This window comes from Phoxinus phoxinus, assembly GCF_949152265.1.
Source record: "Phoxinus phoxinus genome assembly, chromosome: 2".
NCBI lineage: Eukaryota > Metazoa > Chordata > Actinopteri > Cypriniformes > Leuciscidae > Phoxinus > Phoxinus phoxinus.
The window spans coordinates 41,767,901-41,784,402 of NC_136877.1; the positions used below are offsets into that span (position 1 = coordinate 41,767,901).

The 16,502-nt window shown below is 36.5% G+C and overlaps 1 protein-coding gene and 1 long non-coding RNA gene across 3 annotated transcripts in view; one reads left to right on the top strand and one right to left on the bottom strand.

Annotated features, from left to right (window-relative positions):
• The first annotated feature begins 450 nt into the window (after positions 1–450).
• The window catches only part of il16 (interleukin 16), a 36,779-nt gene continuing 20,727 nt past the window's right edge, over positions 451–16,502 (top strand). Inside the window, exons 1-7 of one of the 2 annotated variants that reach the window (XM_079586796.1) lie at positions 451–683; positions 7,831–8,225; positions 10,509–10,621; positions 11,991–12,114; positions 14,027–14,137; positions 15,249–15,351; positions 15,715–15,863. In XM_079586796.1, coding sequence (XP_079442922.1) covers positions 671–683; positions 7,831–8,225; positions 10,509–10,621; positions 11,991–12,114; positions 14,027–14,137; positions 15,249–15,351; positions 15,715–15,863 — 1,008 coding nt within the window. In that variant the 5' untranslated portion in view covers positions 451–670. Of the gene's footprint in view, positions 684–5,884; positions 5,937–7,830; positions 8,226–10,508; positions 10,622–11,990; positions 12,115–14,026; positions 14,138–15,248; positions 15,352–15,714; positions 15,864–16,502 lie in introns of those variants that run through there. The other variant, XM_079586797.1, reaches the window with a different exon arrangement.
• On the bottom strand, positions 1,532–5,771 carry LOC306984998. The gene is made up of 3 exons (XR_013794716.1): positions 5,653–5,771; positions 3,877–3,947; positions 1,532–2,700 (listed from the first exon to the last, which is right to left on the bottom strand). It is a non-coding gene; the product is annotated as an uncharacterized lncRNA (long non-coding RNA).

Sequence of the window (16,502 nt, forward strand, 5' to 3'; positions counted from 1 at the left end):
TTTGTCCAATTACACCATATGGAAGAAAGCAGCATGGAAATCTTCAAAACCTCTCTTTTTGTGACCCAAGGAAGAAAGAAAGTAATGCGGGTTTATGAAAATGACACAGTAAATGTTAACAGAAATGTATCTTTTTACTTCATCCAAGTATGAACCCAGTTATAAACTAACTATGAGAATGCATTGATTCAGTCAGAGAAACTCATCTTCTCAGGCATCTCTGGTGGCCAGTAAAAGAAAGGCTTGCGCATTGACTAGGTGTAGGGTCACTTTCAGATGGAGAAAGTCTCCCTCTCTCTCACTTTCCAAACTGTCAGACAGGAAGAGGGTTGTGATTTGGTGGCCGGTTGTATGAGACGCCACTTGTGTTCAGCTGGCCGCTGGAAAGGGAGGGTAGGCGGCAGTTACAAATGCTCCTCTTAACTCACTGACAGCCTCTGGGCACTACTCGAAGTGAGAGAGAGCGAGGAGAGAGAGAGAGAGAGAGAGAGAGAGAGAGAGAGAGAGAGAGAGAGAGAGACATTTCTGAGTATAGAGGGGGAACTTGTTCAGCGGTGGACTTTTATCATGCTGAACTGACCAGCGTCTTCCCCTCTGGAATACTCTACAAAACAACTGCTAGCAGGACGAGACTCGCAACACACGGATCATTTCACTGCAAGAAGCCAAAATGCTCAGCTTTGGTGAGTGTTTGTTTGATCCCTCTTCAATGGAAACTTACATGCGACGCTTAGCCACACCTGATTCAGAGCTCAGAAACAGATGTTCGGACAGTGTGACTGGCATCAAACAAACACATGCAGAAAAAAAGGGCATTGCATGCAAGGACACAGCCACAAAACTCTGGCGAATCCCAGAGCTTGTGCGCTTAATACTTTACTGAACCCCAGACGCTAATGTTTGTCTTAATTAGATCGGATGGAGACAGATCCATCAACGGGCTCCCGGCTAAACCATGCAATCTGCCCGATGCATCAGTGGAAGTACAACATGCGCTGATTCATATTGCAGTTCTGAGACTAACCTACAATTTATTACCATTACAAAAAAAGTTGAATGTTGTGTCTCAGGATAATTGAATGCAGGGTTTGCTTGGGCGGCTTTTAGTCATTGCATAATATGGAAATGGTTTGATTAGAAAAGGCTCTGCTTGCTAGAATTTGACAAATGCTTTTGATTAAAGGGGGAACTGTTTACATGTTCATAAACAGTGACAGAGGTGTTTAAGAGAGAGGGGTAATAAACCGGAGAAACACATAAACTGAAAAGAAATCGATGGAAATCTAAATCTAGATCAAATAGCAATAATTACGCACCCTAGCAACCCATGAGCATTACCCTAGCAACCACACAGCAACACAGAACATTTTAACATTGTAGCAGCATCATTGTCTCATTTTGGATTCAACACCTCAACAAAGAGATAACAGTCGCATTATGATCCGTGCATTATTCTGTTCTCGTTCTATTTGACGAAAGTCCATCTCATCTCCGGGGAGGACAGGAACAAACACATCTTAAAAAAGTCTTTGTGGTCATTTATTTATTTAAATGCTATTTCTGTCGAATCACCATTTACACACACAGTCATGAACCAGTGTTTCTTTTGGTCTATTTTTTCTTTTAGAAAGTTTTCAAACTAAACAGTGTGACGGTTCTGCACCATTACATCAATGTTTGAGTCAACATTTCACGTGGGAAACAATTTCACACTGTGCCACTGACATAACTGCAAATTAGATTCTGCACACAGTTGCAAAATATCGTTGTAAATGAAATAAAAATAGAGTGAATATGCCATTTAACCATTTTACCTACATTTTACAGTTTAGCTTTTTAATCGCGGTGTTTTAGCACAACGTTAGGTTAGGGACACACCGCAAACACACTTATTCTGGGAGATACATCAAACAGCATAGCTCGAAACTAATTTAAAACATAATTATGATGCTTGCTAATTATCAATTTATACTAGGCTTAACTTGTTGGCAAAAGTTAAAAAAAAAAGTCCCAGGCATCTAAAGCAAAGTGCTAGACTATCAGCCAGAGAGCTGATCCCAGTGATTGCAAAAGATGTTGGCAGATATGCTCCTTTTGCTCCAGTCTAAAGCAGGCAAACACAAGGCTTACACAGGCCAGTACATCACAGTGATCCATCCAGATGTCTATTAAGAGAAGCAGAATTAACTTGAGCAGGACCGTACAAACATACTGCCTTGCATTACTGCATATATACACAAGTGACTTATTTGAATGCTCTACAAAGGCAGTAGCCCAACTCAACTGATTTCAATATAGTTGGTGTTAGCATGCTTCTAAGCAAATGACTCATAAGTGCAATAACAACAAACATAAGCAAAACACGTAGCACACACAAATATTAGGTACGATTTCTAAACATACGGTTACATAACTAATTTTATTTCATATTTTTTTTCTCACTCACTTCATTGGCCATCTTGAATTATTTTTTTCCACTGAGTTTGTTGCAAGATTGCCTTCTCCACAATGGATACATGCTAATAGATCACAGCAGTGATGACTTACACTATGTTTGTAGGCCAACCTGCAATTTACCATCTCCATGATGCATATGGCACACAAAATTGGAAACACTTCAGGAGTTTCGAAGTCTTCATCTGATTGGTTGAATTCTACAGGATTTCTGGGAGACGTGTGTCGCGTTCTTTAACGGTCCGCCTGGAAACAAAGACACGGTGATGCCAAACCCCCTCATGGAAGAAGAACGCCGTCATATTTACAACAATAAGCGCTTATCAGGATCAACTAAATGCTGCATGTAATGTTCACTGCATAAATACTTTAAAATACGTCCAAGAATTTTACACACCAGTCTGTTATTGTAGGGACATTCCACATATTTTGACGCCCCTAAACATGACGTGGAACTAAACAAACTGGTCAGACAGTATCTAGGCATTCCTTGGCCAATAAAAGCTGCTATGGAGTCCAGACCTTTTGCCATCAGTCTGAAGGTCTGGCTATACGAGACTGCATCACCCTGGTTCCCTTGACAAAAACCTAAAGGATTTTCCCTTTAGCTTTTGGATTATTGCAGAACATACATTTTGTGACCAACAAATGTTTATGATTTTCACACATATTGTTAATCATGATCATCTTAATGAACAGAGCTTTTATTAATTTTAAAGCCTATAAATACATTCATCAGAAGTAAAAAGCTAAATCAAGTCTGCAAATGAACAACACCATAATTAAGCTTCTAACTCTTTCGTCTTAAAAAAAAAAAAAAATTCCCTGAAAGTTGAAGTTGTAATAGGTTGCAAGAACGTGATTATAAACACAGTGGGCCTGTCCAAATACCCACACTTGAGGTTTTTGCACCTGACCACTTGTCTAAATACATGACGCATTTCTGGAGTTTGGCCAAAGCGTTCAAGTCAAGTTTTTTACGATTTTTGTTTACTCAATAGGACACACTTAATCACTGAGGGATTGTGTGTGCTTAATTTTCAAACGTTTTACAAAATACATAGAATCTCTGGAGTCTCTATACCAATAAAATGCGCAACACTTTTACAACCAAATTATATGTAATTTCTAATTAATTTAACTTACACTGGAAAGTTTTCCTAGACATGACACACAATCGGGGCACGTAAGTTCCTGAACGTGATGTATGAGGGGATACGCTCAAAAACTGCTCCAAAGGGGTATTAAAGTTAGTGTGGATTAGCGTGCGTTAAGTGTACTGTGCTTTGCCATTTTTCAGACCAGGGGCGGTCACTTACTTCCTGTCACGAGCACATGCTCTTAAGGGGTCAATACTGCAAGTGTGGGTATTTGGACAGGTCTAATGAGGCTGTGAAAGCAGATTAGAGAGTATGAGTTTACCTGTTCGTGTGATGACACTTAATGTCCTCGACAACCTCTTTAGTCCCATTTAGCCACTTGTTAGAAACTGCCTTCAAGACAAGTAAAAGCTTTTAAAAAATCACAAGGGGGTATTAGCCTACTGATGTGTTTTATGTAGAATAATATCTAGAACTTGTGTTAACCACAGAGCTTTTTTCAGGCATTTAACCAAAAACCCCAAAAAGCCATTAACTTGAGACGTTGGAACTGATAGTGCCGAAGTGCTAACTTGTTTCCAGATTTTTGCCTACAAAAATACATAATCTCTGCAGCACTCTATGCTGCTATACCTCCACACATAGGCCTATATAGTATCACTCTAATGATGCCAAAAGCGATCTTTAGCTTTAGATACACCTCCATGTCATAGGCTACTGACATGAAGGGCATTGATGTATTTGGATCATAAAGCGAGATCTTGATAATTTTGCTGGTTACATTTCGTTTATTTTGAAAGTAAGATGCATACTGATTACACATTTAATCAGCTGGTTTTAAACTGGAAAATTTGTATTTTTAAATGTGTATTTTTTGAGTAGGCCTACCTAACCCAAACCCTTAACTTAACGTAGCTGTAGCCATACTGTCATTTTTATCAGTTACTGTACTTCAATCTGCTCAGGTTACTGTACGTGTTCGGTGTTCTATATTGAGAAATGTTTAGGTTCAGTGCCCGGTTGCATAAAGCACCTTAAGAGAAATTTTCCCTTAAGTTCGCCCTTATGTTTCCCTTAAACCTAAGGGTGTTGCAGAAAAATACCCTTAAGTGTTACTTAACGGTTTTTTTAAGTGAAACGTCATAAACACTTAGAATTTCCCTTAAATGCTGTTTTTTCACTTAAATAATCCCTTAAAAAGCGTTAAGTGTTGCATAAAACCCCTTAACGGTCATTTCCCTAAGTATAACTTAAGGTTTGGAAATCGTTACCTTAAGAGTAACGCGGACAAAAAATAAGACGACATGGCTGAATTTATGGAACCAGCTAAAGATAATTATGTGCCAAGAAGATTTTTTAGGGATAGGGAGAACCCTATTGTTGCATGAATACCGTTTTGATCGACGCGCAATATTTGACATCACTAACAAACTAGACGGCGACCTTGACCGTGTCACAGATCGCAACCACTCTTTACCTACGGTGTTACAACTGCTTATAGCACTGCGTTTTTTTGCAACTGGGAGTTTTCAGACGATAGTGGGAGATGTTTTCCACGTTCATAAATCGTCTGTCTGCAGAGTGGTTCACTGGGCTGCGGGGGCTATTTCCCGCTTGTGTTAGTGTTTTGCGTATCTATGGCAACAACAGACTTTTATAACGTGAATCCAGGATCGCTGTCGTGAAACACTTAAATGTTTCCCTTACCTAAGATAATCGTTTAAGAGATTATATGCAACACCCTTAAGTTATTCTCTTAGGTAAGGGGAAATCGCCCCTTAAGTGTCATACTTAAGGGAAAAACTTAAGGTGCTTTATGCAACCGGGCACAGGTGCTCAAAAATATCTACATACCAATGTAACTAAGTTTTAAGACGATACAATTCGAACGTCTTTGGCGGCAGGATATTTTTAAGGTAGGTAGGCAGGCCTATATTTACTTATCTGTATATTTACGCTAAAGGTTTGTTCTTGCATTGAGTATTTCTAAAGGAAATACTCAATGCAACGTATTTCAGTCTGCGTCGGTAAAAATACACTTTTCTTCGCAACGCGACAATGCAGTGAGAACGGGTCGTGAAAAAATCATTCCGCCTACCTTTATGAACATCCGTCAATAGTTTACATCAGGAGCACGACGACCATGCCTTGCGATGCTGTCTATGTAGGCTGCTCACTAGGGGTCGTGACAGAAAGCCTCACGGTTCATTGCGTCAGGATCCGTGCTGCTAACAAGCCTGGACAAGCATCTCTCCGTAGACTAATTTCCCTATCAAACTTCACCAGCACCACAACATTAGAAAACTTTCTGGACGATGGAGCCATTTGTTAGTATTTGAAGTTGGGGATAAACTGTGCCAGAGAAAACAATGGAGCTGCTGGGTAATGTAGTGTTTAAAGGCCAAGAGTGGGAGCTACTGTCATAAAGTTTCATTTGTGGAGGTCATAATGTTTCTAGACTTCAAAGGAAGGAAATATTTTAATTCTCACATGAGCAATCTGAGTAAGACTGAGGGTAATGTCTTTCAATATAAGTGATTCATGCAAAAGTGATATGGATTAAATGTCAAATAAATTTGTGATGGGTGAAGGAAAGAATGTGTATGACAATTTATTAGTCTCACAATATGGTTGAATGGATAGTTCACCCAAAAATGAAAATTTACTCAACCTCATTACGTTCCAACCCATACACAATAGGCCAAAATTAGCTGTGGAATACAGAAGAAATTTTAACGAATTTTCACACAGCTCGTTTCTATAGAACACTGGTTGAAGCTCTGCAAAGGAGACAATAAAACTCCTTAAAAGTGAAGTATTTCAAAATTTTGTATTACAAAATTTGTGAGAGAAACAGCCCAAATTTTAAGTCCTTGACTTGACAAGTAAGATAGCTACAGTGGATATCGTAGCAGAACAACTTAAACCTGAACTCCAGCTATATCAAAATTGATTTTTTTTAAAAGTAAAATGGTACAATATTTTAGCAAACATAAAGTGTGTCTATGATATTGTATCTCAGTGGCACGGTGGCATTGTATAAGGCCATACAGCTTGATTGTTAAAGCAGTGAATTTTATAACTATAACATTAGGACTTCATACATTTTATGTGAAATATTTTTTACATAATCTATCTTTACTGCCCCTGTCATTTCAAAACACCAGACGCATCTGTGATGTAAATAAAAACAGGAGCAATATTAGCAAACAACTTCTGGCTCCAATGCAAGAAGTTTTAAAAAGGTCCCAGACCAAGCCTTCATGCAATAGGCCTATGACAAAGAGAAATATGAACATCTGAGAGGTCATGAAACTTTGCACATGCAATCTTCTCTTTGTGGTATAATGCTCACTAACACCACCAGGTGACTATGACATCATTCTCACCAAGCGTTTTATCCAGAAAGTACATTGCGATTTAGACGCTAGCAGTCACAGTATATTCCCACATGTCAGCGTGAATATGAGCTCATCTCACATGACTCCTAATGTATGTGCAGGGGGTCATTTATAATGCATGACAGATCCCGTCATGCCTGTAAGGAAAGAAAACAGCAAAAACCATTAGGTTTAGACCCCTCACTATTTTACTGATGATAATAATGCTTATATTTGTATAGTGAGATTTGCATAAACGGATCAAATGCAGTTATTACTGGGGGAAGACAGATACCCTTCAATTACAGCTAAATACATTTTTCAGTCAACTGCTGCCTTGATCAATATAATTAAAGACCATATCCATATATTACAGTTTTTCTTCTTCATAATTGCTATATATTTATTATTTTGTGTCTTATATTTATTAATTCCTTAGCACCTTCCATAGCATTATTATAGTTGTTTTATAGGCTATTGTATATATATTATTTCCTTGTCATTATTGTTTTGTTTACAATGCTTTGCCGATATTAAACATAAATTGAAATTGAATAGATTTGCGTAAATTGTATTTTATAATTGTATTGATAAACTTGATAGTTTCACATTTAAATTATGTAATGAAATCAAAATGTCCAAAATGAACTATCCCTTTAAATCTGTGCAATCCATTTCATTTGCACATTTCCTTAATTTTGAAGGCGTACAGTAAAAATTCCCTCTCACAGTCATGGGGCAATACTTTCTCTTTTTTTTCCCCCTCCCGTCATGAAGCCGAGAAGAAAAGCGCTCTTATCTGCGCCTGTAGCTCTATGATTTCTGAGAACACTTAGGGCACAGGAGGATGGCAGAACGGACTCCTAACTGAATTTTCTAATTGCTCTCGTCTGCAGAGCGGCCCCCTCCATTAGCAGTGATGCATCCTGGGAGAGAACCTCCCTCTGTGGCCATCCTGCCTCTGAGAAACACCCACCACCAGCAACTGCACCACAGGAGGAGAACCAAGAGGATGGAGAGGGGGAAACCGGGACTGCGCTCCAAGAAACTGGCCATCCTGTCACGGTCGCTCATCATCTGTAGCTCCAGCACCAATGAGGACGCTTCCAGCCCAGAAGAGAGGTACTGTGAGCCCTGGGACGCTGGACTGGAGGAGAGATACCACAGGGACCCGCTGGAAGGGCCAATGGGAAGTTCGGAAAAGTGCATCACGAGGAGCATTAGTGTCCAGGCGTCTCAGAGGGGACAAGAGGGCCCCAAAAGGACTATGAGGAGGTCCTTCTCCATCAAGGTATGTATTACTGATGACATCACAGCAGCTGGGCTTTCCTATTGGTTACATCTGATGACATGTGAACGGAAATGATTTTCACAGGTAGAATAGACCTTAATCACGGTAGCGCATATGTAACTTTTGACAGGAATGAAAACGAGGCTGCGATGGACAGAAGTAAAGTGCGGTTAGTGGATTGTACTGTTGTTGTTAGTACGTTTCTACGATGCTTGCCATTGTAAAGAAAGTCTTTATGTCTATCATAGCCTCGTTTTCATCCGTGTTAAATTCAATATGATGTCTAACCTGACTAACTTTATTAACTTCTGTCTCATTTAGAAAGAACTTAAATCATTTAAGTTTCTATCAGTCTTTTTTTTTTTTTTTACTTATATAATTTAAGTTTCTACCACACTTTTTCTAACTAACGATTGTCCAGATACTTCAGAAAGAGCTTTAAAAAAAATTTGCCTGCATAATGCTTTCCTTTCTTGTTTAATTTATTCTGCCTTATAGGAAATATAAGTGGTAAAAACTTTTATTCATTTATTTATTTTTACTCAATTTTGTGTTATTTTGTATTGAGGGAAAGATATGCGTTCACCGGGCGGTCACTAAAGTGTTAACACTGTTATTTTTGCCGTTTATTAATGTGAAACTGCTTTGAGACAATCTGCATTGTATAAAGAAATGGGACTCGACAAAAACGAAAGAGGTATTAATGGGTTAAGAAAATGACTATGGACAAAAATGCACAGCACAATAATTTCACTGCAGAAAGCATACACTATATAGTAATCTTTTATAAGCCTGTCACTTATAGACCTTTTAGAGACTGTCTCATTATGATGATATCTGAGAATGTCAGAGTATTTCTCAAAAGTTTTCCAATGTTAATTCTGGCTTGCCTGGGATCACAGGGATCTCTCCTGAAAATGAATCATTATCACATGGCTGGTGTGATGGGAGATTCTGTGGTTCTGCCCAACTCATTACTCCTGCACAAAAGAGAGCTTGTTGTGATACAGAGAGACACAGCTCATACAGCTCACATAGGACATTCTTGTGAAGTCCTAAAGCATAACATACTGATAAATCACTCTGTGACCTTTGCACAACATATAAAAAGTGTTGTAACAACATTTACTTTGTAATGGCACTATTAGGACTTTATGAATAAGAGATAGACTATGTTAAGAAGGGATTGCTATAGCCAGACGTTTGACTTGTGGCTCAAATGCTGATATAGGCCTACTTTGTTATTCTGGCCAAGAACAGCTGACAAGAAAAAAAACTTCAGTTTTGGCGTCAGATCTGAAATAGATGATGCCACAATAATAATATACTGGAGAAAATAAATATCATTAAAAGTATGGTGTATCACTTTCTGCGAGTGAGTTGTACACAATTTGTAACACTTTACAATAACGGTCCATGAACTAACAATGAACATGACTTCTAAAGCATTTATTAATCTTAGTTCATGTTAATTTCAACATTTACTAATACATTATTCAAATATAAAGGTGTATCTGTATATTATTTAATGGACCTGAGCTAATATGATCTAAAAATAAACAGTTGTAATTTTAATAGCAAAACATTAATACTGTAACAAATGTATTGTTCATTGTTAGCTTATATTAGTCAATGCATTTATTTGCTAAAGGGACCCTATTGTAAAATGTTACCCACTAAATGTATGATGATACTCATTTGTGAAACATTGTGTCCCACAATGCAATATTCTTCACTTGTCATGATCAGAATTTGCCTGCGTTTTCCCGCTCTCTTTCTTATATCACGAAGGAGATGTTAAAAAATCACAGCCAAATTCTGGTTTATTCATCACACTAAAAATGAATGGTCAAGTCAACCATAATGCATTGTGGGATACAATGTTTCATAACTGATCATCTGAGTATTTCATGCAAACAGAGCATTTGGTGCACAGCAGTGGGTTGTATGTTTATTCCAACCTGAATGAATCCACTGCTGAACAGATGGCCTTTTTGGAAAGTTTGTTAAAATTAAAATTACAAGCACTTGACAATTTCGGTTTCCTGAGCCTAACACTCATCTAGTTAATTGTGAAACATTGAAGCTCTTTATAGAGGGGCCCTGTAAAGGTCACTGATGTGGTTCATGGTCTAATAAAGCACAGCTATTGTGGTCACATTTACTTCAGCTGTCAAACCGTGGATTTTTTTTTTTTTTTTTTTTTTTGGTTGTTAACATACTTTTTATATGAAGGAATAGTAGTGCCCTTGTCTGACTGTTCTGATGGTTCCTCTGGAACAGGAAAGCAGTTTCTGGAGAATGTGTGTCGCCACACGCGAGGAGGGTCTACAAGTGGGTGATAACAAACTTCAGTCCAGCGACAATGGTGCTACTGTTGGCCAGGACTTACACAGGTAATAATCAGCTCATTCCGACTGTTTTATGTTGTTCTAACACAGGCCTCAACAATAAGATCTTTCTGCTGGTCAAAATGGGCCAGTATTTCAGAGTTTCACTGACCCCCAAGGCAAAATGACACATTTTGCAATTTTTAGTAACATGTTTTTAAGATTTACATTCAGATGCAAAAGTAATTCAATAATAATTCAATAATAATTATTTCAGATGCAATAATAAACATTTTATTTATTAAATTGTATATTAGGACTTATTTATAATCATATTAATATTTACTATAATATTAATATATCATATTAATATAACAATATCTACAACAGATATAATTTATATTTATTTTTAAAATGTACTTTAAATGTTAAATATAAGGGTTCATAATTTAATGAAACCCCATAAAGCATGCATACATTTATAAATAAAGTGTTAAATTAAATAAACATAATTATTTAAATAATATTTATTATTAACATTTTAATAAAATAATAAGGATTTATTATTGGATAATAATTATAATATTTTATTATTTTATAATAATAATAGTGTTTTTTATAATAAAAATATACAAAAAAAGGGTCCCAGACCATGTGTCAATCTTACTGTCAGTCAAGTCACCTTTATTTATATAGCGCTTTTTACAATACAGATTTGATCAAAGCATCTTCACAGTGATAACATGAAAATAATACAACAAAGTTTGTTTCTAGAAGAAAATTGCATCATCATCCACCTTAAGGCAGATCAATAATATAATACTGTAAAGCTCTCTAGCAAAAAAAATTAAATACAATTTTTTTATTTTTTTTATTATTTAAATTATTAAATAGAATCATTAAATCAATTAAGCATAATCTATAAATTATAAAAATTGTAATTAACATTAAGTAACTCATGTTTTAGTAATTCAATAATAAGAATAATTATAATTAGTAGTAATAGTATTTAAAAAAATATATATAAACTAGCCCCAATCCATGTGTAATTACCTCTAACAAATAAAAATCATTATTATTATTATTATTAATAGTATATTACAAAAACAGTCCATCAGTCCATCCTTATTGGGCCCTCTAATCTATTGGCATATTCCCATGAAAAATACATGCATGTATACACACACACACACACACACACACACACACACACACACACACACACACACACACACACACACACACACACACACACACACACACACACACACACACACACACACACACACACACACACACACACACACACACACACACACACACACACACACACACACACACACACACACACACACACACACACACACACACACACACACATACAGTGTAAATGCAAGTGCCCTAATGCACATATTTTCTTGTTTGTTGTCCCTAGGGACACTTATGTCTACTTCGGAGACAGGCTTGCCCCATTTAACGGACAGGCTATAAACGATCAAAGAAAACAGGAGCCTGATCCAGAGAGAAAAAAGACTGTGTGTAGAACCAGCAGTACTGAAGTAAGACTTTATTGTCCATTAGAAACATCAAAACATTCCTCAGATCTGATTAGAGGCCAGTTCTGTGGGTTGGGAGATGAATGTCTATTCTAAGCTTTCTGAAAATGTCAGACGACCAGCCGAGATCCCAAATAACTTCACTCCTACAAACTCTGCTATGCTTCTGACAGCGGGCGGACATTGCTATGCAGAAATCAGGAGCTTATCTCTCTGAACAAAGCATCTATTGTTCTTGTTTGATTTTTCAAGCCAACAAAATAAGCATGCTGTTTAGTTGAGAATGGTTTCAATTAGCCATATTACAGCAATACTTAAACTAATCAGTGAACTTCAAAAATTCAGAAATACGGAAACCGTCTGTCTTGGAAAACCGAAGGACCTCTTTTGAATTAAGCAGTCTGAAAATTAACCATTTTTCTTTGAAATTCTGAGATTTAGGTTACGCTTACTCAAAGCAAGATAAACATTACAAAAAGAAAATATAATGATTGTCAACTATTTTTATGACATTTTCAGTAATTGATGAAAATGTTCATGCAAAACTTTGCGCCATGATGCTAGAGTGTTGTGGGTGGTTGAAAATCGAATGTTTGATATCTTGACCACTGCATTTCCAAAAGCTATTTGATTTGAAGTATAATTTAAATCAACTGTTGTGAGATCAGTTACAACCAAAGTTTAATACTTATGGATATGAGTAAAAACTTTGTAAAGTCCACTTTAGACTTTCTAGTAACTAAGTTACTTAGTAACTTTGCAACTGTTGAAATTGAAATGTACTTGCAAAGTTATTATAGTCAGTGGAATGTCTGTTGGGGAGCATCAAAATAAAGTGTAAGCAGATATTAAGCAGACAGTCTACTAACACTCTAGTAATTGAGAGTTAGTTGACATGTAGGCTATTTCTAGTTACTTCTAGTTAGTAGAATAACAAAGTTCTACTAACTAGAAAGTTGCTAACTAAACTATACAAAGTTACTTCGGGTAAGTAGAATGTCTAAAGTGGACCATTGAAATAAAGTGTTATGTGGTGTTTGCTAAGTTAAAGGAACACTCCACTTTTTTTGGAAATAGGCTCATTTTCCAACTCCCCTAGAGTTAAACAGTTGAGTTTGACCGTTTTCGAATCCATTCAGCCGATCTCCGTGTCTGCTGGTAGCACTTTTAGCATAGCTTAGCATAGATCATTGAATCTGATTAGACCATTAGCATCTCTCTCAAAAAAATGACCAAAGTGTTTTAATATTTTTCCTATTTAAAACTTGACTCTTCTGAAGTTACATTGTGTACTAAGACCAACAGAAAATGAAAAGTTGCAATTTTCTAGGCCAATAGAATATGACTAGGAATACTCTCATTCCTGCGTTACTAGAAAATCACAACTTTTAATTTTCTGTCAGTCTTAGTACACAATGTAACTACAGAAGAGTCTAAATATAGAATTTTTTTGAGAGAGATGCTAATGGTCTAATCAGATTCACTGATCTATGCTAAGCTATGCTAAAAGTGCTACCACCAGACCCGGAGATCGGCTGAATGGATTCGAAAACGGTAAAACTCAACTGTTTAACTCTAGGGGAGTTGGAAAATGAGCATATTTCCAAAAAAAGTGGAGTGTTCCTTTAAGCATCACTATTACTACTACTTATACTTAGGGTATGTGATGGTAACCAGCTAAGCATACTTGGTTCTTCTACCTCCCTGTGAGCAGATCTGAAATGCACGGGTCAAATGTGATTAAATAGACCTTAACCAACAGAATCCATTCAAGACACTGAGCAGATCCCAGATGCAGCAGAAACTAATTTGATTCAGGACGGGAAAAGACACAGAACCGTACACGGCTTTCAGTATGAATGATCCATTCAGATTTTGAGGAGAATTGTTCCATGTTTATCTGTTTGTACTGCAGGGTTTCTCTCCATGTGAAAGCAGAGCTCTGTTCACTAACGTCAATGAATCAGACCAGCTTGGCTACAGTTTCGGAGAAAAGGAGGCAATGGGAAACAACAATAACTTGAAGGTGGGAAGCAAACCCTGTTTTTCCCTTCAGTTGGAAAATCCTCAAATTTAGAGTGTTTTGTGATGCCTCTTCAGCTACATTAGGGTTATATATGTTGTGTTTTGTGTGGTATGACTAAAATGGATATATTGTGGATGCCAGTTTCTGCCTTACAGTGGAAAAAATACATTTATTTATTTTCTTCTTTTTTTATAATAGTCATATTGTAATATTTAATTTCATAAGAAATACAGTTGCAGTTGTGATACATACTCCCAATTTTGATATAAAGTAGCAAAGTCGCATTTATGAGGAATAAAGCCACATTTATGAGAAATAAATATGCAAGTGTGAGATATAAAGACATAAACAGTAAATAAAGTCACAATTACGTAGTTACACTACCGTTCAAAAGTAATTTTTTTTTCTTTCTTTCTTTCTTTTTTGTTGTTGTTGTTGAAATAAATAAATACTTGGTAACACTTTACAACAAGGTTGCACTAACTAACATTAGCAATGATCAATACGTTTGTTACTGTTTTTGTTCATCTTTGTAAAGTATGGTTAATAAAAATACAACTGTTCATAGTTCATGTTATCTCAGAATCCATTAAATAATGTTAAAAGAAACAACTTTTGATTTTAAAAGTATTAGTATATGTGTAAATTAACATTACATAATAACATAATAAATGCTTTAGAAGTGTTTTTCATTGTTAGTTGTAATGAATGTTCATGTAAACTAACGTAGTTAACTAAGCTTAACAAATTAAAACTTATTGTAAAGTGTTACCAACACTTTAATTCAGTATTCATCAAGGATGCATTAAATCAGCATAGAATGATTTCTGAAGGGTCATGTGACACTAAAGACTGATGATGAATATTCAGCTTTGCATCAGGAGTAAATTTAATTTTAAAATAATTTCTTTTTTTTCACGGTATCTCTGATCAAATAAATCCAGCCTCGGTGAGCATAAGAAACTTTAAAATGTCAAAACATTAAAGTGTCTTACTAGCCCAAAACTTTTTAACGGTGGTGTAAACCAGCCCACATCAGCAGCCCTGTTTCAAAGTGATTTGTTGAATACTACATTTTTCTAGCATACTACCACTATGTGCATGTATGCAGATGCCAATTATTAAGGTGTCAGACGATGACAGCAAGAACTGTGATGATGAGGATCAGAGCTGCCAAGAGACGTCCTGCAAAAGATCTCGCTCCAACTCCACCAGTGAGACAAACCTGCATGAACACAAGACATTTCACACAAAGCAAGACTCCAAATAATGTCTCCATATTTATTTTTTATGTATAATTGAATCGTGCTAATCCCAGTTGGAGCTCTGACTACACACATGCAACACGGCACTGCAGAAGACAGGCCGTTTTTCATTACATAACCTAATAAACTCTTGAGAACATCCAACAGAAGATGTTTTGAGCTCCTGTATGTAAACATATGATGTCCTACTCTTGCTTTCCAACAGTAGGCCTACACTGATCCATGCACACACTTTTTACGTTGTCTAACTGTGTCCGTTATCCAACACCGAGAGAATGTCTTATGTAACTTCACGTGTCCACGTGCTTTTAGGCGTTCACCCGTACTGGATCGGAGACTTGGATACCATCATTATGAAGACGGCAGAGCTGTTCCCGTGTCACGCCCACGCCACCACAGGATTTTACGGCAACAGGAAGTCTCTCTCTCAACAGCTGGAATTTCCTCATAGCATTCCACAGGTGAGGGAGGTTGACCAGATCATGTAATCTGCTGAAAGGCCAGTTTACACCAAGGACGATAAAATAAAAAGTTATAATGTTATAATTGTGACATGCATGCCCGGTTTCACAGACAAGTCTTAAATCTAGTCCCAGACTGAAATACATGTTTGATCTGTTTTAACTGAAAGCAACTTGCACTGATTTACCTTAAAATATGTCAGTGTTATTGTTTTGTCTCGAAGTGCACACCAGTAATGTTTTTTTTCTCAGACATGTTTATAAAAGCTATAAATGTCCTAATTGAACTAAGGCCTAATCCTGGATTAATCTAAGCCCTGTCTGTGAAACCAGCCCTGAAAGCCATCATTTTTATTTTTTTAATCTCATTATAGCAGTATGCCATAAATTACTTAGTATGTAATCATTTTGACTTTTCATCTGAAGCGTGTAATAATTGTGATTTTAATTTTAATTTTGGACATTTTGTTATCTGCTTTTGTATATATATAGGTTCAATATTATATAACATGTAATATTTATTTTTTATCTTACCTCATCTTTATATCTATTGATAATAATAATAATAATAACACACACACTCACACACACACACACACACACACACATATATATATAGTATATATATATATATATATA